The sequence below is a fragment of the Lampris incognitus genome, chromosome 10 (assembly GCF_029633865.1).
Source record: "Lampris incognitus isolate fLamInc1 chromosome 10, fLamInc1.hap2, whole genome shotgun sequence".
Taxonomy (NCBI): domain Eukaryota; kingdom Metazoa; phylum Chordata; class Actinopteri; order Lampriformes; family Lampridae; genus Lampris; species Lampris incognitus.
In genome coordinates, this window is record NC_079220.1 from 16,726,145 (window position 1) to 16,753,675 (window position 27,531).

Here is a 27,531-nt window from a genome sequence, read left to right on the forward strand (position 1 = left end):
GATGATGCCCAATCAAACGCATTGAAATCCAAAGGCTAACTTTGTTTTTTGTTTTTTACCGCACTTCTTCGAGTTTATTTCCGCCCACCTGTAGGTAGATTCGTCAAAGCCGACTTCGATATGATCGTTTTATTTCCACAAAGAAGACGAAAGGCTCAGAAAACACGCCGCTGTCGTCACCGTGGCCAGCTGTTGCACTTGCGCGCATCTTTACCTTTAAGATGCATACATGGGATATTGCATTGTTTTAAAACAGCACCACCATCTTAGAGATGGGTGCGTGGGAACCTCCGCGATCCGGATAGCGGCTAGTTTTTATGTCATCGTCGGAGTTGAGGAACAACGCCGGAGACGATTTTTTTTTTTTGGGGAAAGGGGGGGCCCGACGGCTCCCTGTGCATGGATCGTGTCGGGGACTGAATTATCTGTCGGCCTACTGTAAGGAGGTGGCGGGGGAGTGAGGACGGGACGCGGCGAGGCGGAGACGGACGGGGTCCGGGAGGAGGGCGCTCACACACCCAATACTTTCCCTTTAAACTAGGGGGACAGCGGCGGGGGAGAATACAGAGGGGGAGAGGAGAAGAGATAAAAAAAGAAAAGGAAGAAAAGACAGCGAGGGTGGGAGGGAGAGAGAGAGAGAGAGAGAGCGGGCGGGCGGGCGGGCGAGCGAGAGAGAGAAAAATTGAAAAAAAAAAGATGTCATCCTGTCGATTGAAACGCCGAGGCGGAGCCATGGATTGCAGCCGATGAGGAAGTCTATAGTTAGGCGACGAGGCTTACGCAACACCGAGGCTTTGGGATTCACCGTTTGGGCCTTTCGGAGCTATCGAAATAAATGAAACCTTCCCCCACGCATTTTACGAACAGCTGCTGGCTATGACTTATTATGTTTCGACTACATTACTATTTAACGACTTATTTATAATCTTATTTTGCATGCATTTCACCGATTTTCATTACAATAGACTTAATTGCAAAAAATAAGCCAATCTATAGTCAAACGCACCATTAAAGCATGATAATCAACCATTTTGTCGCATTTACAAAGAATCTTGTCAGTGCCTGTGCATTGACAGCAGATGACCATATTGAACCATAACTCATGTGGAGGACTGATCATAATTCAGCGTTTTAACACGGCTAGATGATCCGAGCTGTAAATGATCCGGTATCATAACAAAGCTTAATTTAGGCTGAATACAGATGAACTGAGATATTCAACCGAGTGTGAGAAAGGCCTCAGATTTTGTTTTCATAGCGGCAGCAGCACCACCAGCAGCAGCAGCAGCAGCAGCGGTTACAATTCGGCTTGACTGCCTTCCCCTCCTCCCTCTCCTGTTTGCTCTTAATGTTTGTTTTTTAGTCCGGCACCAGCATCCAACCTGTCCAAAATGGATACCTCTTGGAGTAATTTTCTCTTTCAGGTGAGTGTTCATTGATCATGTCAAACTGATTACTGCTTGTGCTGTCTCTGGCTTCCCTACATGGGATGTCCAGGGGGGCATGGGAGGTGTGGGCGGTACAGAGGGCAAAATGTGTCCCCTTGTTATGTGAGCTGGTACCAGGAGCACCTGATCCTTATTCACAGTCTCCTGCTGACAAGCACGATGTAGGCTTTGTTGACTTGTGAGGTCAATACAATGGTAATGCATTTTGTTTAATCTGGAAAAATCTGGGGGAAAAAAGTGTTTGAGTGACAGATACAACTAGAAAGACAAATAAAGACAGACAGAGAGGAAGGAGAGGTGTGAGGAGACATCAGCTGATCATATAAACATGAAACTGACAGTGAAAACCCACCCTCTAATATGTAAACTCTCTGTCAAAGAAAACCTTCATCCAAGCAGCATCCTGCTTTGCTTTTGAATGACACTACAGATTCAGAGTTGTTTTCTGATTTAGGAGAGTGCTTTGTGCTCAAACAACTTTGGTTGAACTTTCTGGGAAATTGGGCATAAAGAAATTGGAACTTGTATTTCAATATTACCCTGCAGATTGCGTTACAGTGGTTGAACTTGAGACTTTTTCTCCATTGTTCAGATACAAAGCCCTTCAATTTATTGTTGGATCCAACATAAGTTAAATGAAAGCTTTATATTCACTCAAAATATTGATAGAAAAATCATATTTATAAAAGTTATATTTATAGGAAAGACTCCATCATAACTTTCATAACTCAATCAGTTAGGAAGTTGGGTGGTAAAGAGAGTCGTGCATTGCACATTATATTAATCATACCGACATTTTTTCACAAGTCAGTATGTAAGCAAAGCCAGCATATAGATACGGGGGTAAACTCTGGGAGCATAGCGTAAACACATTTTGTCTCACCCTCTCGCCTTCTCAGACACAGCCAACACAGAGCCAGCCCGAGACGCCTCTTCAGCCAGAGTTGCTGCCGGACTTGACGGGCTCTGCTCAGAGTCCTCCGTCAGAACACATCGCACCGCCTCCTTCCACTGTGGACACCGCTGCCTTGAACGAGGAGCCCTTACCTGGTGAGACAGCTGGTATGTGGGCTTCACTGCAAAACCTTTGAGTAGTTACCAATTCGAGGGACACAATTTTTAGTATTTGCTTGCGTCAAGAGCTTATCCCATAAAATATTTTTCTTCCTCTCTCTCTAAGTACCCAGTCAAGGTGTTTTCACGCATACACTCCTATTAAGGCCCATAAGCCTACAGGTTTTCATTCTAGTCTTGACTTGGTAGACCTCTGTTTGAAACAGTATTCCTGACACATCATGTGATGCCTAACGGGGCCCAGATTTTATCAAGTCAGGCTGTGTTATACTGAGTTTCACTGATAATTCAGTTTTGCTCACCTATTTGTTAAAGAGGAACAAGAAGCGGAGAGATGTTTAGGGGAGGGTTGGGGTGAGTTTGTTGGTTTGCCAAAGTCACAGCTGGTGAAAAGGCAAAAAAACATAATATGATTGTAGATTTGTTCTTATTTTAAGTATCGAGAGAAAGGCGAGGGGTTCAGTTCTCTGCCTCAGGGAACACAGGAACCCCCAGTGTCCTAAGATCAGGTCCTACAACAACTCTCTCCATTTTGTCTCTGTCCCTGCCTTCTAAGTTCTAACACTCAAAAAAAAAAATTGAAATACTAAAGTTGGCATGACTTCCCACCATCCCTTAAAAAAAAGAAGAAAAAAGAATGCTGCTGTGATGTCTAATAATTTGAAAATTTACAGAATTCTACCACATGTCGACATGCATGTCCTGGACACCCACAAGGCTCCTAATGGGCCAAGAATTACAAGATTGAGTATTAAGGCATCCATGTTAGGAGGAGGAGATGCCTCATTCCTCACTGTACTGCTCTTCTTCACCAAGACACATGTGTCCCTGTCATTATCGCTGCCCCTTCAAACCCCATGACTTCTAATGATAAAAAAAAGAAAAGTCGATGGTAGTTTTTGGCTAATTCCTCCAAAACTTAAATCATAAAAAGTCAGAATGGGAAAACGTTTGGTTTGCTGTGGGAATTATTGGTAAGAATTTCCTACCTGGAAACAGAAAACGCAATTTAATTTTAGCACAAAATACAGTCAAGGTTATAGATGACATTATGAATTAATCGTAAATACTTTCTTGTGACTTTGGAGAGTATTTAGGGACACAAATAGATTTCTCCCAAAAATAGAAACCAGAGAAGCAAGAATCCCTGATGTAATATTGATGCACCGCCTCCTTCCTTCCTCCCTTTTTAAGACTCAGAAATCAGACAATATCAAAATATAAAACTCAACCTTTGATGAGTAACCGTCTGTTGCTTTCGCCATAGTCTTGCACACTTTACTCATTTACTTCTTCATTCATTGTTGCCATTTAAAACCGGAACCTTCTCCCATCTCATATATAACCATCGGATCGAGACATTCAAGACTCAGAGGTTTATTTGTCACATACTTCATGTACAAGTACAATAAGCAGTGAAATGATTTTTCGGCACCTCCAAAACCATATAAGAGAAATGAACAACAATGTGCAGTTGCTATATACAAGTACAAGTGTGCAAATAGACTGAATAAAGTGTCTGTGGAAAGTGACTGAGGCAGAGTGGCAAAAAAGGTAAAAGTGGCAGTAGTATTGCAAATGTAATTGTCATTGATAAGTTGAGTTTAGTGTCCTTCTGGCTGGGGGAAGAAACTTAAGTCTCTTAGCATTGGCCTTGTGGCTGCGGAGGCGTCTGCCTGAGTAGTGGCTGAAACAGTCCCATTACTGGGGTGATGGAGATCTAAAATGATCCTTTTAGCTCTGGTCCTGTACCACCTGGTGTATAACAGGGCAACATGGCTCTGTAGGTAGCGCGAGTTGTCAAGTAATCGGAAGGTCACTGGTTAAATCTCCGGCTCCTCCAGGGAACCTGTCAAAGTGCCCTTGAGCAAGACACTGAACCCCCTAACTGCTCCTGATGAGCAGGTCAGCGCCTTGCATGGCATCCTCCACCATTAGTGTATGTTATTTCGTTGTTATTCGTCCGTCGCAGCGACGAGGACCATCTAGTCATCCTATGATGGATGACTGATGACTTGCACAATGATTAAAGTGAGGAAGAGTTGCGCATCATCAACCCCACTCTCTCGTCCGAGACCACCTACTACCAGTGGCAAGACTAGCAAGACGACTGGCAAAGGAGACAGATGCAGATTTTTCCTCAAGGTTTCTTCCCGAAGTCTTTCCCGTAGACGAGTATACCCGCAAGGCACCGGAGGTTTTAAATCAGAGTTTGCCTTCTCCTGGGAGAACTGCCCGACAGTCTAATGAGCTTCATCTACCCGGGTTTGAAATCCGAGTTGTCCTTCTCCTAGATTGGCTGCCAACCAAGGCTAACGAGTCCACTCAACCCACTCGGTTATACCGCCGGGAACCCGGTCGCCCCCGTAGCAGACTTTGTGAAAACAGGAAGTACCACGAGAAGGTGCTGCTGCAGACACATTTGCGTAGGAGCGGCCATATGCTAAGGTCCTGATGGACCCGCAGCGATCACTACACCAGGAAGTGAGAGGCCACCGCACCGCTTCGCATTCCTTTTGGCAAATAGGACATCTGGCCCAATACTTGCCACCTCCAACCATCACACATTCATACACCATCAGTGTATGAATGTGTGTGTGAATGGGTGAATGTGAGGCATACACTGTAAAGCACTTTGAGTGGTCAGTAGACTAAAAAAGTACTATATAAATGCAGTCCATTCACCATATAAGTCCTGTAGGGGGATGAGTGTGGACCCAGACCCAAATCACCAGCAATACTTCACACGCACACACACACACACACACACACACACACAATCACTTGTTGCCCATCCCTAAAGGATATTCAGATATCACGACAAAATTGTTGACAAAAATTGAGTTCATACCTACATTCCCAGAGTCAGAACCTTCCCATAGGTTCATGGGCATCATCAACTTTTTACTGAACAAAGCTGATAACTGGAAATATGTCTTGATTGTACTCTGATTTGATTTCTTATGATACAGACATCTTTCCCCTCCCTATCCATCCCATCCCTTTCTCTTGTTTGTTCTTCTTTTGAAGCAAATACCCAAATAAAGATTTAGATTTTTATCATTTTACCATCACTTGCGTTACCACACTGCAAGCCTCGCGGCACCTATCTCTGCCACTCCAGATTCGGGGATCTGAACCCAACTTCCTTTTGATCGACCGGGGGGATGGAGACCATCGCTCCTCCCTTTCGAACGGCATTCGCCCATCCCTTAAGACCAACTGACCCATGATCAACTGCTGTTCACATGGAACCCTTCTCAACTTCGGTCTTCAAAGTTCTTGTTTGAATATTTGCTACGACCACCAAGATCTGCACCCGTGGTGGCTCCACCCAGGCTTGCACCCTAGTCTTCCATGTGCACCATGGCGGCCCTTCTACTCATCGCGACCTAGCCCTCAAGGCTCCTGCTGCCGGCGACGGCCGGGTATGGGCCCAATGCTCCAGCCCCATCCATTTTCAGGGCTAGTGCATTTGGGAGACGAAAGTTTCAGCCTGCCTAAGCAATGCGAAGGTGCCACCATCCAACATCAGCAACATCAGCAACAATGAGAGGAAAGCTCTCACGAATCTCAGTAAGGACAATATCATCATCGTCTGATGTGGTCTCCAGGCGTGGATGAAGACTCTCTCCTGCTCTCAAACTTCTTTGCTCCAGTTGATCAGCTAACAGAGCTAATGGCTACTCATACACAGTCTGCTCCGGAGCTGCCTGCCCCAGTCCACTCCAACAAGAGGAGGAAGTGTCGAAAATTCCCAATGACCCTGGCTTCTTGTGGGAAACACCACAGATGTCTCTCTCCTCCTGCTGTCTACAATCTCGGGTGCCCTCTCAACGGAGTACTGGACACAGCTGTGGCCAGTATTGACGTCATCTGCAGCAGCGTCTTGCCAGGTGAAAATGTTTCGATTAGCTCTGCTGCTCCTGATGCTGCCCCAACTAATATGGCTGACAACATTCAACTGTCTCTTTCTCCCTAGCTTTCTGTCTACAATGGGGGTTGTAAGGACAGATTACCTTGTCTCTCCGATATTAAGTACTGGATGTCACAAAACTTCCTCTGGTTCAATGAGTCCAAATCTGAGGTCCTTTTATTTGGCCCCCCTAACCTAACTGGCGAGCTGGAAAAGAGTCTAGGGAACCTGTCCTCCCAATGTTATGCACCACAGATACTTCCAGGTCTCCGTGGTGACGGTGGTCGCCACCTGGATGCTGCTTGACATTTCCCTCATCACATTTTCTTTTTATATATTTTATACTACTACTTTCGGCTGCTCCCGTTAGGGGTCGCCACAGCGGATCATCCGTTTCCATTTCTTCCTGTCTTCTGCGTCTTCCTCTGTCACACCAGCCACCTGCATGTCTTCCCTCACCACATCCATAAACCTCCTCTTTGGCCTTCCTCTTCTCCTCTTCCCTGGCAGCTCCATATTCAGCATCCTTCTCCCAATATAACCAGGATCTCTCCTCCGCACATGTCCAAGCCATCTCAATCTTGCTTCTCTTGCTTTGTCTCCAAACCGTCCAACCTGAGCGGTCCCTCTAATATAATCGTTACTAATCCTGTCCTTCTTCGTTACTCCCAGTGAAAATCTTAGCATCTTCAACTCTGCCACCTCCAGCTCCACCTCCTGTCTTTTCGTCAGTGCCACTGTCTCCAAACCATATAACATAGCTGGTCTCACAACCATCTTGTAAACTTTCCCTTTAAATCTTGCTGGTACCCTTCTGTCGCAAATCACTCCTGACACACTTCTCCACCCACTCCACCCTGCCTGCACTCTCTTCTTCACCTCTCTACTGCACTCCCCGTTACTTTGGACAGTTGACCCCAAGTATTTAAACTCAAATGCCTTTGTCACCTCCACTCCTTGCATCCTGACCATGCCACTGTCCTCCCTCTCATTCACGCATAGGTATTCCGTCTTGCTCCTACTGACTTTCATTCCTCTTCTCTCCAGTGCATACCTCCACCTCTCCAGGCTCTCCTCAACCTGCCCCCTACTCTCGCTACAGATAACAATGTCATCCGCGAACATCATCGTCCATGGAGACTCCTGCCTGATCTTGTCCGTCAACCTGTCCATCACCATTGCAAACAAGAAAGGGCTCAGAGCCGATCCTTGATGTAATCCCACCTCCACCTTGAACCCATCTGTCATTCCAACCGCACACCTCACCATTGTCACACTTCCCTCATACATATCCTGTACCCCTCCTACATACTTCTCTGCAACTCCTGACTTCCTCATACAATACCACACCTCCTCTCTCGGCACCCTGTCATATGCTTTCTCTAAATCTACAAAGACACAATGCAACTCTTTCTGGCCTTCTCTATACTTCTCATTCAACATTCTCAAAGCAAACATCGCATCTGTGGTGCTCTTTCGTGGCATGAAACCATACTGCTGCTCGCTGATCATCACCTCTCCTCTTAACCTAGCTTCTATTACTCTTTCCCAAATCTTCATGCTGTGGCTGATCAACTTTATACCTCTGTAGTTGTTACAGTTCTGCACATCGCCCTTGTTCTTGAAAATCAGTACCAGTATGCTTCTTCTCCACTCCTCAGGCATCCTCTCACTTTCCAGGATTGTGTTAAACAATCTAGTTAAAAACTCCACCGCCATCTCTCCTAAACATCTCCATGCCTCCACAAGTATGTCATCAGGACCAACTGCCTTTCCACTCTTCATCCTCTTCATAGCTGCCCTCACTTCCTCCTTGCTAATCCACTGAACTTCCTGATTCACTATCCCTACATCATCCAACCTTCTCTCTCTCTCATTTTCTTCATTCATCAGCCCCTCAAAGTATTCCTTCCACCTTCTTAGCACACTCTCCTCGCTTGTCAGCACATTTCCATCTCTATCCTTGATCGCCCTAACTTGCCGCACATCCTTCCCAGCTCGGTCCCTCTGTCTAGCCAATTGGTACAAGTCCTTTTCTCCTTCCTTAGTGTCTAACCTGTCATACAACTCACCATACGCCTTTTCCTTTGCCTTTGCCACCTCTCTCTTCGCTTTACGCTGCATCTCCTTGTACTCCTGTCTACTTTCTTCATCTCTCTTACTATCCCACTTCTTCTTTGCCAGCCTTTTCCTCTGTATAATTTGCTGTACTTCCTCATTCCACCACCAAGTCTCCTTGTCTTCCTTCCTCTGTCCTGATGACACACCAAGTGCCTTCCTAGCTGTCACCCTCACTATTTCTGCAGTGGCTGTCCAGCCATCTGGCAACTCTTCACTACCACCCAGTGCCTGTCTTAACTCCTGCCTGAACTCCACACAACAGTCTTCCTTCTTCAACTTCCACCATTTGATCTTTGGCTGTGTCTTCCCTCGCTTCCTCTTCTTGGTCTCCAAAGTCATCCTACAGACCACCATCCGATGCTGCCTAGCTACGTTCTCCCCTGTCACCACCTTGCAGTCTCCAATCCCTTTTAGATCGTGCCTTCTACATAAGATATAGTCCACCTGTGTGCACTTTCCTCCACTCTTGTACGTCACCCTGTGTTCCTCCCTCTTCTTGAAATAAGTATTCACCACAGCCATTTCCATTCTTTTCGCAAAATCGACCACCATCTGTCCTTCCACATTTCTCTTCTTGACTCCATACCTTCCCATCACCTCCTCATCACCTCTGTTCCCTTCACCAACATGTCCATTGAAGTCCGCTCCAATCACCACTCTCTCCTCCTTGGGTACCCTCTCCACCACGTCATCCAACTCACTCCAGAATTCTTCTTTTTCATCCATCTCACACCCAACTTGCGGGGCATATGCGCTGATAACATTTAGCAATACACCTCTGATTTCCAGCTTCATACTCATCACTCTGTCTGACACTCTCTTCACCTCCAGCACGCTCTTGACATACTCTTCCTTCAGAATTACCCCTACCCCATTTCTCCTCCCATTCACACCATGGTAGAAGAGTTTGAACCCACTTCCGATACTCCTGGCCTTACTCCCCTTCCACCTGGTCTCTTGCACACACAGTATGCCTACCTTTCTTCTTTCCATCATATCAGCCAGCTCTCTCCCTTTACCAGTCATAGTGCCAACATTCAAAGTTCCAACTCTCACCTCCACACGCCTACCCTTCCTCCTCTCTAGCTGCCTCTGGACATGCTTTCCCCCTCTCCCTCTCCTTCGCCCAACAGCAGCATAGTTTCCACCGACACCCTGCTGGTTAACAGTACCGGTGGCGGTCGTTGGTAACCCGGGCCTCGACCGATCCGGTATGTAAATCTTATTTATGATCCGCATATTTGATTTGGCAAAGATTTTACGCCGGATGCCCTTCCTGACGCAACCCTCCCCATTTGTCCGGGCTTGGGACCGGCAATAAGGATGCACTGGCTTGTGCATCCTCAGTGGCTGGGTTCTTTTTATATATTTTATAAATCCATATAATTTTTTGTTATCGTGTTTTTTTTTTTTACATGGTGATGGTGGTCGCGTGGCTTGGGTCCTGGGCTGTTCCGGTGGCGTCTGGACACTGCTTGGCATCTACACATCATATTCTTCATAAATTTTATAATTCCATTATAATTCTGTTATTCACTTGCAATGTTGTATTCTGGTATTCTGTAAATTGTGTAAACACCACATCCATTGCACGTTGTCCGTCTTGGGAGAGAGATCCCTCCTCTGCTGCTCGCCCTGAGGTTTCTTCCTATTTTTTCTCCCTGTTAAAGGATTTTTTTAGGGAGTGGTTCCTTATCCGATGCAGGGGTCTAAGGACAGGATGTTGTGTTGCTGTAAAGCCCCTTGAGGCAAATTTGTAATTTGTGATATTAATAATAGTACATTTTATTTTACAAGACATTTTGTTGTTACTGTTTGAGATGAATTGTTATTTATTGGCAATTTATGCATTCAGACACAACTGTCCTACTATAGTTTACAGAATCAACCAATTGAGTTACTACAAAAGAAATTCTCTTTGTATTTTTAGCTGCAGTATGAACGGGAGCAGCGGCATGGTGGCGCAGTGGTTGGTGCAGTCACCTCACAGCAAGAAGGTCCTGGGTTCGAGCCCCGGGGTTGTCCAACCTTGGGGGTCATCCCGGGTCGTCCTCTGTGTGGAATTTGCATGTTCTCCCTGTGTCTGTGTGGCTTTCCTCCGGGGGCTCCAGTTTCCTCCCACGGTCCCAAGACATGTAGGTCAGGTGACTTGGCAGTACTAAATTGTCCCTAGGAATGAATGGCTGTGTGTATGTGTGTGTATGTGTGTATGTGTGTGTGTGTGTGTGTGTGTGTGTGTGTGTGTGTGTGTGTGTGTGTGTCCTGTGATGGCCTGGCGGCCTGTCCAGGGTGTCTCCCCGCCTGCGGCCCAATGACTGCTGGAATAGGCTCCAGCATCCCCATGACCCTGAGAGCAGGATAAGTGGTTCAGATAATGGATGGATGGATGGATGGACTTGACTTGACTGTGCTCGCAATTTGGGTCTTTTTTGACTCCAAGCTCTGTTTTGACACACAAATCACTAGGGTAGTGCAGTATTGCTTTCTCCAAATTAGCAACATCGCAAAAGTTAAGAATTTTCTATCTCAAACGGACCTTGAAAAAGTCATCCATGCACTAATCTCATCACGTCTCGATTATTGTAACTCCCTGTATTCAGGGCTCAGCCAAAAGTCCATCTCCCACCTCCAGCTCATCCAAAACTCAGCTGCCAAACTGTTAATAAATTCCAAGAGACATGAACACATCACTCCCATTCTTGCAATGCTTCATTGGCTACCCGTTAGGTATAGGATTGATGTTAAACTTTTACTAATTACTTTTAAAGCCCTACATGGCCTCGCTCCTACATACACTCACCGGCCACTTTATTAGGCACACCTGTCCAACTGCTCGTTAACGCAAATTTCTAATCAGCCAATCACATGGCAGCAACTCAATGCATTTAGGCATGTAGACATGGTCAAGACGATCTGCTGCAGTTCAAACCGAGCATCAGAATGGGGAAGAAAGGTGATTTAAGTGACTTTGAACGTGGCATGGTTGTTGGTGCCAGACGGGCTGGTCTGAGTATTTCAGAAACTGATGATCAACTGGGATTTTCACGCACAACCATCTCTAGGGTTTACAGAGAAGGGTCCGAAAAAGAGAAAATATCCAGTGAGCGGCAGTTCTGTGGGCGAAAATGCCTTGTTGATGCCAGAGGTCAGAGGGGAATGGCCAGACTGGTTCGAGCTGATAGAAAGGCAACAGTAACTCAAATAACCACTCATTACAACCGAGGTATGCAGAAGAGCATCTCTGAACACACAACACGTCGAACCTTGAGGCAGCTGGGCTACAGCAGCAGAAGACCACACCGGGTGCCACTCCTGTCAGCTAAGAACAGGAAACTGAGGCTACAATTCGCACAGGCTCACCAAAATTGGACAATAGAAGATTGGAAAAACGTTGCTTGGTCTGATGAGTCTCGATTTCTGCTGCGACATTCGGATGGTAGGGTCAGAATTTGGCGTCAACAACATGAAAGCATGGATCCATCCTGCCTTGTATCAACGGTTCAGGCTGGAGGTGGTGGTGTAATGGTGTGGGGGATATTTTCTTGGCACACTTTGGGCCCCTTAGTACCAATTGAGCATTGTGTCAACGCCACAGCCTACCTGAGTATTGTTGCTGACCATGTCCATCCCTTTATGACCACAGTGTTCTCATCTTCTGATGGCTACTTCCAGCAGGATAACGCGCCATGTCATAAAGCTCGAATCCTCTCAGACTGGTTTCTTGGACATGACAATGAGTTCACTGTACTCAAATGGCCTCCACAGTCACCAGATCTCAATCCAATAGAACACCTTTGGGATATGGTGGACCAGGAGATTCGCATCATGGATGTGCAGCCGGCAAATCTGCAGCAACTGCATGATGCTATCATGTCAATATGGACCAAACTCTCTGAGGAATGTTTCCAGTACCTTGTTGAATCTATGCCATGAAGGATTAAGGCAGTTCTGAAGGCAAAAGGGGGTCCAACCCGGTACTAGCAAGGTGTACCTAATAAAGTGGCCAGTGAGTGTATATCACTGATCTACTCACACCCCATGGGCCTGGTTGCTGCCTGCACTCCTCTGGCAGGTAATTTTTAACTGTTCCCTCAGCCAACCTCATTACTAAAGGCGACCGGGCGTTTTCTATAAGAGCCCCACAGCTGTGGACCTCCCTACCTGAGGAAATTAGGCTAGCAAACTCACTACCGTCTTTTAAATCATGTTTTAAAACTTACTTTTACAGGAAGGCTTTTTTATAGCAAATCCATTGTTGCCCAATTTTTATTTAGTTATTTTTTATATTGTTTATATCTTATTCTTTTATAATTTTAAATTTTAAATTCTTTGTATTTTTATATTTTTCTTTCATCGTCTTATTTTAACTCTTTTCATCATAACCCTTGTTTTATCTGCTCTAATTCTCTTCATTTTTATTACGCTCGTGTGACTTTATCCTGATTGTGTTTTACCATGTTCTGTGGAGTGGATCTGGCATTATGTTCTATATTTTTCATTGTATTTTGTTGTTTAATCTTGACTATGTACGGACATTATTTTGTTCGTACATTTGTTGTGTAAGGCACCTTGTAACATTGTTTAGAAAAGTGAGATATAAATAAAGTTCATTATTATTATTATTATCATCCTTCTGGTGGACAAAGGCAGATGCACTGTTGTATTAAACCAGACAGACTATCACGAGAAAGTTATGACATTACTTAGCGACATGAATACTTATGAGCCCCTGAAATGAGATCCAGGTAGTGGTTACAAGAAAAAGGTGATGGGTTGTCTGAAGCTGTGAGAACAGGACAATGCTATAGACAGAATTTTGTACCACAGATTATACCCAGGGGAAGCTACACCTAGTCTGTATGGTTTACCTAAGATACATAAACAGAATGTGCCACTCTGGGCTATTGTTTGTATGATTAACTCAGTGACCTGTAACATCTCTAAGGTTCTTGCATCTATTCTTAACCCGTTGGTGGGCAGTAATGAACATCACATTCAGATCACTATGGATTTTGTGGATGTGAGGGGCATCATTATGGAGGGGGATGAAACAGAGGTCTCTTATGATGTTACGTCTCTCTTTACATGCGTTCCTGTTGATGAAGCAGTGGAGGTAGTCCGTATGAAATTACAAAATTACCCCACCCTTAGCAATAGGACCACCCTTAACACTGACCAAGTGTGTTTGCACCTGAAACTGTGTTTTCAGTCCACGTACGTCACATACAGGCGGCAGTACTATAGGCAGAGGCATGGGTGTGCTGTGGGTTCCCTAGTCTCACCTGTAGTGGCCACCTTGTATATGGAGGAAGTAGAAAAGAGGGCTCTGATGTCCTATCCAGGGACACCACCTAGCTATTGGTTCAGATTTGTGGACAACACCTGGGTTAAAATTAAATCTCGGGATGTACCACATTTCACTGACCACATTAACTCTGTGGACAACCACATCAAGTTCACCGGGGAGGATGTGAAAAATGACAGGTTAGCCTTCTTAGACTGTGAAATTGCAGTTGGTGATGGGGGACATTTGATTGGTGATGTTTACCATAAACCAACACATACTGATCAGTACTTAAGGTTTGACTCTCATCATCCACTGGAGCACATAACTAGGAGTCATCAGGACGCTGTACCACCAAGCTGACAATGTCCCCACCGACACAGCGGCCAGGGAAGGGGAGAAATCCCATACTAAACTGGTCTTGGTTAAGTGTGTTTATCCTAACTGGGCGTTTGTCAAAGCCAGGAAGACACCCAAACAGTGCACCAGCTAATTGAAGAGATGTGAAGGACAACAACTGTCTAAGCCAGAGTTTCCCAACCCAGTCCTCAAGGACCCCCTATCCTGCAGATTTTCATTGTAACCCTGCACAGGTAGCCCTGCTTGTACTTACTCAACCAATCATCTCACAGCACTTAATTATGCAAGGAGTGCAACATCTGACATAATTCATTGCTGATTGGTTGAATAACTACAAACAGGTACCTATTTAGGTTTGCAAAGAAAACCTGCAGGATAGGGGTTCCTTGAGGACTGGGTTGGGAAACACTGGACTCTAAACATAAAGTAGTGTGATTCCATATGTGGAGGGAGTGTCGGAAAAGCTGAGACGTGTATTTTCCAAACACTGTCTCAGTTGCTTTCAAACCCCAAAACACGCTGTGCCAGAAGTTGATCCACCCAAAGGATCGGGTCCCCCAGCACAAACAGAGCAATATAGTGCACGCTATTCAAGTGACAGGAGGATTGCCATGACTTGAACATTGGGGAAACTAAATAGACGCTAACCAAGAGGATGGCCCAACACAGGAGAGCTAACATGTCAGGCCAGGACTCCACAGTCTACGCCCATCTACAGGCCAGTGGCCACTCTTTCAAGGATGAGGATGTGTACATCCTTAATAGGGAGGAACGCTGGTTTGAACAGGGATTCAAAGAGGCCATCTATGTTAAGAGGGAATATCCATCCCTGAACCAGGGGGGGGGCTAAGAGTACATCTGTCGCCATCTTACAATGTTGTGATTGCAAACATTCCCCAATCCTCTGAACAGTACACATGGCCATTGTGGTCACGCCCATATTTGCATATGAAATTAGTAATTGGTTTTTGGTCGCCACTGTATTGTTTATAAGGGTGGGGATACTTGCAGTCAGTCTAGACTGAAGATGTCATTTAGTTGAGTGATGAAACATATATCTGTCAATAAAGGTTGTATCCAGATGAACTGATTCAACCTTCCTTGAAACCCACAACACAGTTTCTCTTTTTCAGACCAACGAGACCAAAAAATGCATATTGACATTGAACAATTTGCCCCTTACTTCCTCGGTGCAGTGATTAGCTATAGAAAGATGCTCAAGAGTCTCATCTTCATTGCATTTAATCACAGGACATGATTTTGTCTCAACCTAGCAGCTCTGCTGCTCCCCAGTCCTGCTGTTTTCCACTCAGCCACCCATGTCTCGCATTAACAGCACTTCCCTTGTGACCTAATGATCTCCTTACTGATGGTTGTGTATCAAAACCATTGAAATGAACACAAAGCAGTAGGAACAACATAAACAACATCAGCACAGGAGGAATCAGGAAACCACAAGAAGAGTCTTAAAAACACAGTCTAGCATTACAGAGATAGTAATGTTGTTGATCCCAGGGCCTAAACTTAAATGTAATGCCTTTGCTCTTTCTGTCTCCCAGTGAAGCCAGTCCCCAAGCCGAGCCGACCAGCCCACATTTGCGCCACATGTAACAAGCAGTTCAAAAACAGCTACAACCTGAGGCGCCACCAGTCTGTCCACACGGGTATCAAGATGAAGGACCGCGTTGCACGTGAGAAAGAGGACGGGGCAAAAGGTGGGGGAGGAGGAGGACGAGTGGAGAGACAGACGGTGCCTCTCTCCCTGCTCCATCTCACGCTGCCACCCCCTCCTCCTCCTCCTCCTCCTGTCTCTACCAACCCCGCTGCCCCAGGGGCCCTCTCCCAGGCTGGCCAGCACGCCAATCAGGGAGGGCAACCAGTCACTGTATCCATTGCCCCAGCAACTGTAACCATGGCCGCACAGCCCCAACCCATCCAAGCTGCTGTTGTGGTGGTTGGTTCCATGGAACAGGTGAGTTTGGATTTGGATTTGTGTGTGTGTGTGTGTGTGTTTTAGACATGGTGTTGGATACTGCATACAGTTAGTTCAGTACGTGACGTAGCCCCTGCCTGAAGGGGAACATTGAAAATAAACCAAAAATGCTGATTTAGATAAGACTAGCTGCAGATGTCTACTTCTCTGTACCCTTTTGAGTTAGGGCAAATTGGTACTGGTAAATTGGTATTTCAAACAAAAATGAGCATATATGATATTTTGACTATGTCGCCATCATATACAAGTAAAAAAAAGCAATAAAAACACCCTGATTCATTCATTTGTAAACCTACACAATTGTGGAGAAAATAGACATTCTGTAAAAGGCATTTAGTTTCTGAAATTGGTTCATCGGTTAAGGAACAGTGGTGTCTCTGAACACTCTCTGTCCTGGCATATAAACTACCTTTCCAACAGGGTACATTGTGTAAAAACAGAGAATTTTGTGTCTCAACCACCACATGCACTGGGGGTGTTCTCCAAGGCTCGATCTTGGCCCCCAATCTCTTTGCAAATGACATCCACAGTTACATCAAACCTCCTCACCATCTACCTTGGGAACCAGACTTATTCACAAATGGGAATTATCTTTCAGAGCACATATAAAACATGAGCTCTCACATTCATCTGGTTCCCAGGCTACATGCTATCGGGAATAAAACTGTTCCATTCACCTATATGCATACAACACAATCATGTGTTGGCCACACTCCGTGAAAACTTTAAGTTCTGTCCATGAAAGCTTTCAGAGTATTCAACATGTACTCCTCCATAAACTGGCCTTCTCTGCACACCAGACTAATTAGTTAACACTCATTTACAAAACTCTCCCTGCAAAACCTCTTACTATACTCACCCGCCACATACAATACTCATCTTCCTATCATATAGGCTTTCAAATCCCCAATACATTCCAAGTAAATACCTCAGTAGTTTGCTTTGCATTCAGATTTGTTGCACCCTATGACTGGAAGGAATTACATAAATCTCTAAAACTGGACAATTTTATCTTTCAAGCTTTAAAGGACTGCATCATGGCCATTATCTCAAACAACTGCAACTGCTTTTCTGCTTCACAATCCTAGTTATACGTTGATGTTTTTCTCATGCATGCCCCTAACTCCTGTCTTAATTGTGCTTATGTTCTTATGATTTCAATGTCACACGTTTCCCTCTTTCTTGCTCTCTCTCTCTCTCTCTCTCTCTCTCTCTCTCTCTCTCTCTCTCTCTCTCTCTCTCTCTCTCTCTCTCTCTCTCTCTCTCTCTCTCTCTCTCTCCTTCCCCCTCAGAAGGCTAATTACCTCTTGTCGGGCTGTCCTTGTAAATAATGATTTTGTCCTTAAGTGACTTGCCTGGCTAAATAAAGGTTAAATGAATAAATAGTACCTCATCTCTCACAATTACTCAGAAGCGCAGATTACAGATTGGGTTTTGCAGCTCCTCTTAAAGTTACATTCTGACACCGATCAGCCAAAACATTAAAACCACCTGGTTTATATTGTGTAGGTCCCCCTCGTGCCACCAAAACAGCTCTGAACCATTGAGGCATGGACTCCACAAGACCTTTGAAGGTGTCCTGTGGTATCTGGCACCGAGACATTAGCAGCAGATCCTTTAAGTCCTGTAAATTGCAAGGCGGGGCCTCCATGGATTGGACTTGTTTTTCTAGCATATCCCACAGATGCTCAATCACATTGAGATCTGAGGAATTTGGAGGCCAAGACAACACCTTGAACTCTTTTTCATGTTCCTCAAACCATTCCTGAACAGTTCTTGCAGTGTGGCAGGGTGCATTATCCTGCTGAAAGAGGCCACTGCCGTCAGGGAATACCGTTACCATGAAGGGGTGGACCTGGTCTGCAATGATGTTTAGGTAGGTGGCACATGTCAAAGTAACATCCACATGAATGCCAGGATTGAAGGTTTCCCAGCAGCACATTACCCAGAGCATCATACTGCCTCCGCTGGCTGTCTTCTTCCCATAGTGCATCCTGGTGCCATCTCTTACCAAGTTAAACAATGCACACGCAGCTGGCCGTCCACATGATGTAAAAGAAAACATGATTCATCAGACCAGGCCACCACCTTCTTCTATTGCTCCATGGCCCAGTTCTGATGCTCAAGTGACCATTGTAGGTGCTTTTGATGGTGGACAGGGGTCGGTCAGCATGGGCACTCTGACTGGTCTGTGGCTACACAGCAAGCTGCGATGCATTTTGTGTTCTGACACCTGTCTATCATAGCCAGCATTAACTTTTTCAGCAATTTGAGCTACAGTAGCTCTTCTGTGGGATCGGACCAGATGGGCTAGCCTTCGAGCCTTGGGTGCCCACGACTCTGCCGCCAGTTCACCGGTTGTCCTCTCTTGGACCACTTTTGGTAGGTACTGAGTACTGCATACCGGGAACACCCCACAAGACCTGCCGTTTTGGAGATGCTCTGATCCAGTCGTCTAGCCATCACAATTATTTGGCCCTTGTCAAAGTCACTCAGATCCTTACGCTTGCCCATTTTTCCTGCTTCCAACACATCAGCTTCAAGAACTTCCTGTTCACTTGCTGCATAACATATCCCACCCCTTGACAGGTGCCATTGTAACAAGATCCATCCATCCAATATCCAAACCACTTGTCCTGCTCAGGGTCGCAGGGATACTGGAGCTATCCCAGCAATCATTGGGCGGCAAGCAGGGAGACACCCTGGACAGGCCACCAGGCCATCACAGCGCCAACACATTCATACCTAGGGACAATTTAGTTTGGCCGATTCACCTGACCTACATGTCTTTGGACTGTGGGAGGAAACCAGAGCACCCGGAGGAAACCCACACAGACACGGGGAGAACATGTAAACTCCACACAGAGGACGACCCGGGACGACCCCTAAGATTGGATTACCCTGGGGTTCAAACCCAGGACCTTCTTGCTGTGAGGAGACTGCGCTAACCACTGCACATTGTAACAAGATAATCAATGTTATTCACTTACCTTTCAGTGGTTTTAATGTTTCAGCTGATTGGTTTATATCCATGTATTAATCATACCAGTGGCATCTCTTTAACACACACAATATTCATCAATGTTGTCTGTATCGCTGTAGCACATTATAGCAAACTGGTTTACTTCTGTCACCCACTGACGTCGGAAGAACTTCAAGGCAGATTGTCTGAGATGTTTGTTTTCTAATCTCTGCCCTTGAAAAACTCTCACAAATTGCATCCTGGTATATGTAGGCAATGTAGAACCGCTCTCTCACCAGGAGAACATAAATTTCTCTGTCAAAATTAAATGCACAAAGCGGTTATAGTTTCACAAGACTAGATAGACCATGTGGACTTGCTGGATGTACAGTTAATTAGCAGCGAAATTTCCCTTTAAAGTCAAGTACCAATCAGGATTTTTTTTTAAAAGTAGAGTGATGGCTTGTTAATCCTGCTCCTACCACTTTCCATCTATTTATACTGTGTTTTTAATATGTCATAGACCTCTGAAACAGCGCATCATCTTGATGCACAAATATGTGATTCTGGATCGGATTCTCAATTTAACTCAATGGAAAAATGCATAGAGGTGATGAAAGATTACCTCCCACCATGTCCGACGCTGACATTTGGCATTTTTCACCTGTATAAGCTGCTGACATTACATATTTTTGAAAACAGAAGCATTAAGAGGAGCAAAAACCATCTTGTATCCAGGCATATAGAGAAATTGAACTTTTTTTTTGCCGCCAGTTTAGAAGATATCATGGGATACAATTTCTGCTCCTTGGGTGGAGGACAATTTTATAATATATCAAGTCATCTAAACAAATAATGACTGCCTCATGTCATCTCTACCTACAATGGTCAACATATTTTTAAAAATAGCAGGACTGGGATGTGGGATCCAAAAATACATTCAATTTTCCACAGATGAAAACCTGAATAGATCCAGATGGATTTCCAAACCCCAATTCCAATGAAGTTGGGACGTTGTGTAAAACGTGAATAAAAACAATACAATAATTTGCAAATCCTTTTCGACCTATATTCAATTGAATACACTACAAAGACAAGATATTTAATGTTCAAACTGATAAACTTTATTTTTTTTTTGCAAATATTCACTCATTTTGAATTTGATGCCTGCAACACGTTCCAAAGAAGCTGGGACAGGGGCAACAAAAGACTGGGAAAGTTGAGGAATGCTCTAACAACACCTGTTTGGAACATTCCACAGGTGAACAGGTTAATTGGAAACAGGTGAGTGTCATGATTGGGTATAAAAGGAGCATCCCCGAAAGGCTCAGTCGTTCACAAGCAAGGATGGGGCGAGGTTCACCACTTTGTGAACAACTGCATGAGCAAATAGTCCAACAGTTTAAGAACAACGTTTCTCAACGTACAATTGCAAGGAATTTAGGGATTTCATCATCTACAGTCCATAATATCATCAAAAGATTCAGAGAATCCGGAGAAATCTCTGCACGTAAGCGGCAAGGCTGAAAACCAACATTGAATGCCCGTGACCTTCGACCCCTCAGGCGGCACTGCATTAAAAACCGACATCATTCTGTAAAGGATATTACCACGTGGGCTAAGGAACACTTCGCCAAACCATCGTCAGTTAACACAGTTCGTCGCTACATCTACAAGTGCAAGTTAAAACTCTACCATGCAAAGCGAAAGCCATATATCAACAACACCCAGAAACGCCGCCGGCTTCCCTGGGCCCGAGCTCATCTGAGATGGATTGACGCAAAGTGGAAAAGTGTGCTGTGGTCTGATGAGTCCACATTTCAAATTGTTTCCGGAAATCATGGACGTCATGTCCTCCGGGCTAAAGAGGAAAAGGACCATCCAGATTGTTATCAGCGCAAAGTCCAAAAGCCAGCATCTGTGATGGTATGGGGGTGTGTTAGTGCCCATGGCATCATGGGTAACTTGCACATCTGTGAAGGCACCATTAATGCTGAAAGGTACATACAGGTTTTGGAGCAACATATGCTGCCATCCAAGCGACGTCTTTTTCAGGGACGTCCCTGCTTATTTCAGCAAGACAACGCCAAGCCACATTCTGCACATGTTACAACAGCTTGGCTTCGTAGTAAAAGAGTGCGGGTACTAGACTGGCCTGCCTGCAGTCCAGACCTGTCTCCCATTGAAAATGTATGGCGCATTATGAAGCGCAAAATGCGACAACGGAGGCCCCGGACTGTTGAGCAACTGAAGTCGTACATCAAGCAAGAATGGGAAATAATTCCACATACAAAGCTTCAACAATTAGTGTCCTCAGTTCCCAAACGCTTATTGAGTGTTGTTGAAAGGAAAGATGATGTAACACAGTGGTGAACATGCCCCTGTCCCAGCTTCTTTGGAACGTGTTGCAGGCATCAAATTCAAAATGAGTGAATATTTGCAAAAAAACAATAAGGTTTATCAGTTTGAACATTAAATATCTTGTCTTTGTAGTGTATTCAATTGAATATAGGTCGAAAAGGATTTGCAAATCATTGTATTGTGTTTTTATTTACATTTTACACAACGTCCCGACTTCATTGGAATTGGGGTTTGTAAATGATCATTGTTACTTTCATGGGCTGTTGTTTGATATGTGACCCCAGTATCAATAAGAGACAATCACCTCGCATTTGGATAAGATACATTTAAATGCTGCATCGGATAAAGTACATCTAAGGGGAAAACTAAATTTTCTACACTACCTCTTTTTTTTTTCTCCATAAATCGCAGAATCCCAATCCCAATCCCAATCCCACCACCAACCAGGTGCGGAAGAACCATGCATGTGAGGCATGTGGAAAGGCCTTCAGGGATGTCTATCACCTGAACCGCCATCGTCTGTCCCACTCAGATGAGAAACCCTACTCCTGCCCCATTTGCCAACAACGCTTCAAGAGGAAAGACCGCATGAGCTACCATGTGCGCTCGCACCAAGGCGGCGTGGAGAAACCCTATGTATGTCCCCACTGTGCCAAGGCTTTCTCTCGGTACGTAGAAGACGAAACATCTCCTTACCCGTTACCTGTTACCTTTGTAGGGCCGGAGGGATTTATAAAGTCCCAATACAGCAAAATAAAAGTCAAATGTTCAGTGTAAGAGCGTAAAGCAATAAAACAAAACGACACAAGGCTGGCTTTAAAAATCGTCCTGACAGTGCGTCCGGGTAGCGTAGCGGTTTATTCCGTTGCCTACCAACACGGGGATCACCGGTTCGAATCCCCGTGTTACCTCCGGCTTGGTCGGGCATCCCTACAGACACAACTGGCCGTGTCCGCGGGTGGGAAGCCGAATGTGGGTATGTGTTCTGGTCGCTACACTAGCGCCTCCTGTGGTTGGGCGAGGGGGAACTGGGAGGGAATAGTGTGATCCTCCCACGTGCTACATCCCCCTGGCAAAACTTCTCACTGTCAGGTGAAAAGAAGCGGCTGGCGACTCCACATATATCAGAGGAGGCAAGCGGTAGTCTGCAATCCTCCCCAGATCGGCAGAGGGGGCGGAGCAGCAACCGGGACAGCTCGGAAGAGTGGGGTGATTGGCCGCTTACAATCGGGGGGGAAAAAGGATGGAAAAAAAATTCGTTCTGACGGTCGACGGAGAATTAATCGATTGTAATTTTGGTAATTAATTTATCAGAGGATACGAAGTGGGGGGAAATAACTAGGGATGTCTCGATCTGATCCGAGCGATTGATATAGGAGCCGACCTAGAGTTATTTCAATTGATCGGTATCGGCTATTTGAAGCCCAATCAACTTCCAGTCCTCTTTTTTGTTTTACCCCCTTGCCGTTTGTCTACGGCAGCTGTCGTATAAGTGTCGTAAACGCCCATTTGCGCTCCGTCTAAGCGTGGCGAGCTGACAGTATCCCACACACAGCAGTGAAGCTCGTGCTTTAAGAAATCAGCAACAAGTGGCTTAAATGTCTGCAGCGTTTGGCAAGGCAGTAATAACCAAGCTATTTTCAACCCATCTAATAAGATAAGGCACTCAAAAGAAATAATTTGAGGGAATACCATTTCGCATGTTTCTATCTGGAGTGTTTTTTCTTTTTGGTCAGTGATTTTGTTTTTGTAAGAGCTATTTTATATAGTATTTTGTATAGTTTGTTTACGCTGTTATTTTGTTGAATAACAAATATTCATTAAAAGTAACGGAGAGCTGGGGGCGTCCGGGTAGCGTAGCAGTCTGTTCCGTTGCCTACCAACACGGGGATCGTCAGATCAAATCCCCTTGTTACCTCCGGCTTGGTCGGGCGTCTCTACAGACACAATTGGCCGTGTCTGCGGGTGGGAAGCCGAATGTGGGTATGTGTTCTGGGCGCTGCACTAGCGCCTCCTCTGGTCGGTCGGGGCGCCTGTTTGGGGGAGGAACTGGGGGTAGTAGCGTCATCCTCGCACGCGCTACGTCCCCCGGGCGAAACTCGTCATTGTCAGGTGAAAAGAGGCGGCTGGCGACTCCACATGTGTCGGAGGAGGCATGTGGTAGTCTGCAGCCCTCCCCAGATCGGCAGAGCAGCGTCCGAAACAGCTCGGAGGAGTGGGGTAATTGACCGAATACAATTGGGGGGTGTCCACAAAAATAAATAAATGAACAACGGACAGCTGTGATGCTATTTTTCTCTTTATGCAGAGCTAGGAAATTGTCAAGCATATCTCACCAAAAGGGGATTGGTTTTAGTTTGCGCTATATAATTGTAGTACACTGGAGTACACTGTGGTTGGTCGGGGCGCCTGTTCAGGGGGGGAGGGAGAACTGGGGGGAATTGGTATAGGCTTATGATCAATGTTAAATGCCTCAGATTGGATCAGGGGCAAAAACAAATTTCGGATCATCCCCAATAAATACCAAACTTTTTGTAAAGGTACCAAATGTTGGTATTAGTACAAGAATAGGAAGTAAAATACCAAACACTTGCTGGTTAAAGCTTCACAAATATGAAGATTTGCTTGCTTTTTCCGCTGGTCATATCATTATCAATCAATCAAGCTGCATTTTATATTATAAAATTTATATTTTAAGGGTTTGTTTTGGCTACCAGCCAGAATAAATCAAAACTTTTAAAAAGTCACTTTGGGCTCTGGGAACTTGTCATGGGCATCTGTCATTATCTTTGGCATTTTATAGATAAAATGATTGATCGATTACTCAAAACATAAATAAATTGTAGATGAAAATAATTGTTTGTTGCAGCCCTAGAGTTTTTGTTGTGGCTTTGGACAGTGTTTAGGAATGCAAACAGATTTCTCTCAAAGGTAGAAACCAGAGAACCAAGAATTCCTGATGAAACACTGATGCACTGCCTGTGGGTGCCTCACTGACAGTGAACAGGAAACTAATTTTGAAGACTCATGCAATATTTATCTGAACTATTTCATCAAAATGGACTATTTTAGTATGGCTATCAGTTCACATCTTGTTCCTCAGTTCATTGTCACGGGGGCTCAGATCCTGATATGCGTTACATCACCAGCATCACTCTTCATGTATTTTAGTGAGAATGGGAGACTAACTTATTTATGTCCATAAATAAGTTATTAGTGGAATTTTGAAATATAGGTGTGTGTGTGTGAGAAAGTTCAAAAGTCTTCACAACCTTATCTTCCTAAAAAGTGCTTTAAATCAAACCACTTGTCAGCAAGCAAGTCTTTACAAAATGGTCTTGACCGTTTTTGCCATTTCTACATTTACAAAGAATAAACACATAGTGTTGCAATGCAACTTTCAAATGTTTGGTGGCTTGACAAAACAAGCATTCTAGACTTCATTAATCTTCCTAAAAATCTTTAAGGAATTAGCCTAGGCAGGGGCATCCAACTTTCATTTCGTGACAGGGGTTCACCTGTTAACTGAAGATCCATCTCAAATAAAGAAGACAGTTGTCTCGCCTATAATTTTGCATAGTCCAGGTGTGATTTATAAACAATAATTTTCTGCCAGCTCTCAAAACTGTTTTTCAGTGATGATTTTTGTTTTCATTTCAGACCGGACCATCTCAACAGTCACGTTAGACAGGTGCATTCAACAGAGAGACCCTTCAAGTGCACGGTAATATATTTATCTGTCTGTCTGTCTGTCTATTTGTCTGTCTATCTTTCTATAAAGCACACGTGTTTGACTACATGCATCTATTATAAACTAATGTCTTCCATAGACCTGCACATCTGCGTTTGCCACACGGGACCGTCTTCGTGCCCATCTGATTCGTCACGAAGAGAAGGTGCCATGTCACATCTGTGGCAAGCTGTTGTCTGCTGCTTACATCACAGATCACATGAGGGTCCATGACCAATCCCAGCATCATGCCTGCCATCTCTGCAACCGCAGTAAGTTAGACGATCAGAGAGAGAGAGAGAGACATTTACGTTTACATTTTCTCATTTAGCAGACACTTATCCAGAGTGACTTACAAGAGGGCCAGCAATTAGCAGATATATTCCTGTGCCAACCTAGAGGCACCTTCAAGCGCTAACAAGTAATTATATCATAGCCAAGTGTGCGTGTCATGTTAATTGCAGTTAGTGTAAGTGCATAACAGCTAGATCATCAATTGAGACGTGAGTAATAGAGTTTTAATTAGATGAACAGTGCCTCAAATCAGTATCACAGTCATGCCTAGAGTCCATCCATGATAGTGGTGCTCAACCATATGCCATGGAGGCCCCAAGAGTATGCAGGTTTTCATTCCAACTAGAGTTAACACAAGCTGAAATCACTGTTTAGTCCTGATCTTTGGTTGAAAGTGTGTTCATCAGTGAAACCAGATGGTGTGGAGTCTGGCTAGAATGAAAACCTGCATACTCTTGGCCCTCCGTGGCACATGTTTGAGTGTCATTGATGTGTGGATAAAGCTAGGCTTGGAAAAGCAAAGTTTTTAGGCTTTTCTCGAATGAAATGATTACGACTTGATCCATTACTACATTGCCAAGTTCTTAGTTGTAACGAGTGGGTTGAAAAACTAGCACTTTACTAATTCGCACTGCTCAAACATCAGGGATGTTGAAGGTAGTTAAGCCTAAGTAATGTGTAAATCGGTTACAAGGCAACCACCACAGCAGCCACTCAATCAATAAACGTTCACCCATGTATACATGGAGGCCATAGCAGCCTCACAAACAGATACTTGGGATGATGTGGATAATGTCCACATCACCATAAATGTCTAGGGGATGTAGGCATGAAGCCTAATATGTAAGACCATTGATGGTAAAAAATGTCTGTTTTCTAACAAGTCAATCCAAATGCTGTAAGCAGGCCACATCTTTGTTGTTACTATCGTATTATTGTTGATATTACCGCCGTTGTTTGCTAGTAATTTGTTTTGCTATGAGCTATCTTGTAGCCATCCATGTTATGGTTACACCTGCTAGTTGGTGGATGTGAAAGTATTAGAAGTATGCTCTAGGTAATAACTAATAAATGTGGTGCAACCCATTTTTATTAAGTGTGGTGTAAATATGGACTTAGTAAATACCTTACAACTAAGTGAAGTTTGGACTTACACACAGTTGGTGCAACTGGCCTCAGCTGAGAGAAAACTCTTAACCTAGACCTCAGCCCTTCTGAAATGGGCAAAGATAGTATATAACAGCTTGAGTCAATTTTTACAATCAACTGTGCTCTTCTTAATTTTCTCAGCATGTAATGTGGTGTCTGTCATTGATTTTGGAATTGTACAACATATTTTAAAATTTGGGTGTTAAGAATCTATTTGGCTCAATTTGACCCTGTTCCATTACCTCCGTCTTGTCAATATTTTTTTCCTTCTCACCTCATCTCTGTCTTCTTCCTTGTGTTCCACTTACAACCATTCACTCCTCCTCTTCCTCACTCCTGCCAGGTTTCACCACGCTCACCTACTTGCGTGTCCACGCTCAAAAGCATCACGGGCAGGAATGGAAAGAGAGCGGCGGTGCACGGGGAGGCTTTGGGGGTACGGGGGCTGGGGGGGTACTACTGTGCCAACTTTGCGGGGTCCAGTGCAAGACGACTACACAGCTCCAGGGTCACATGGGTACCCATGCCCCCCAACAGGCAGACCCCACCCCAGACCCCACGAGTGCCAGTCCTGTTGGCACTACCAGTGTGGCGGTCACTGTTGCTGCACCTGGCACAGTTGGACTGCTGGTAACTGACTGCTCCAGTATTGCCCCACAGCCCCACAGCTAGCATCTTGTGAGGGCGAAAGGGGGTGAGGGGTGGGTGGGGGGGCACAGGATAATCAGGAGCACCGGGAAGAGGATATATAAGGGAAAGGACTAGAAAGACAGCAGAGCAGGTATGTGTGAACATATGTATTGTGTATGGGTTTTTAGTGTTTGTATGATGCCTTAAAC

General features: G+C 44.8%; 1 protein-coding gene across 1 annotated transcript; it reads left to right on the forward strand.

Annotated features, from left to right (window-relative positions):
* The first annotated feature begins 967 nt into the window (after nt 1–967).
* LOC130120028 (myc-associated zinc finger protein) lies at nt 968–27,364 on the forward strand. Its single transcript, XM_056288640.1, has 7 exons — nt 968–1,424; nt 2,348–2,510; nt 15,763–16,175; nt 21,931–22,187; nt 25,180–25,243; nt 25,350–25,521; nt 27,036–27,364. Exons 1-7 carry the CDS (start codon nt 1,392–1,394, stop codon nt 27,362–27,364), a joined length of 1,431 nt encoding a protein of 476 aa, XP_056144615.1. The 5' UTR covers nt 968–1,391.
* Nucleotides 27,365–27,531: the final 167 nt, after the last annotated feature.

Excerpts from the sequence above, each read along its gene's own strand:
- LOC130120028 (XM_056288640.1), top strand. The coding sequence starts at position 1,392 with ATGGATACCTCTTGGAGTAATTTTCTCTTTCAG. Across the intron at positions 2,511-15,762 it reads CTTACCTGGTGAGACAGCTG|TGAAGCCAGTCCCCAAGCCG; the intron begins GTATGTGGGCTT and ends TCTGTCTCCCAG. Across the intron at positions 25,522-27,035 it reads CTGCCATCTCTGCAACCGCA|GTTTCACCACGCTCACCTAC; the intron begins GTAAGTTAGACG and ends CACTCCTGCCAG.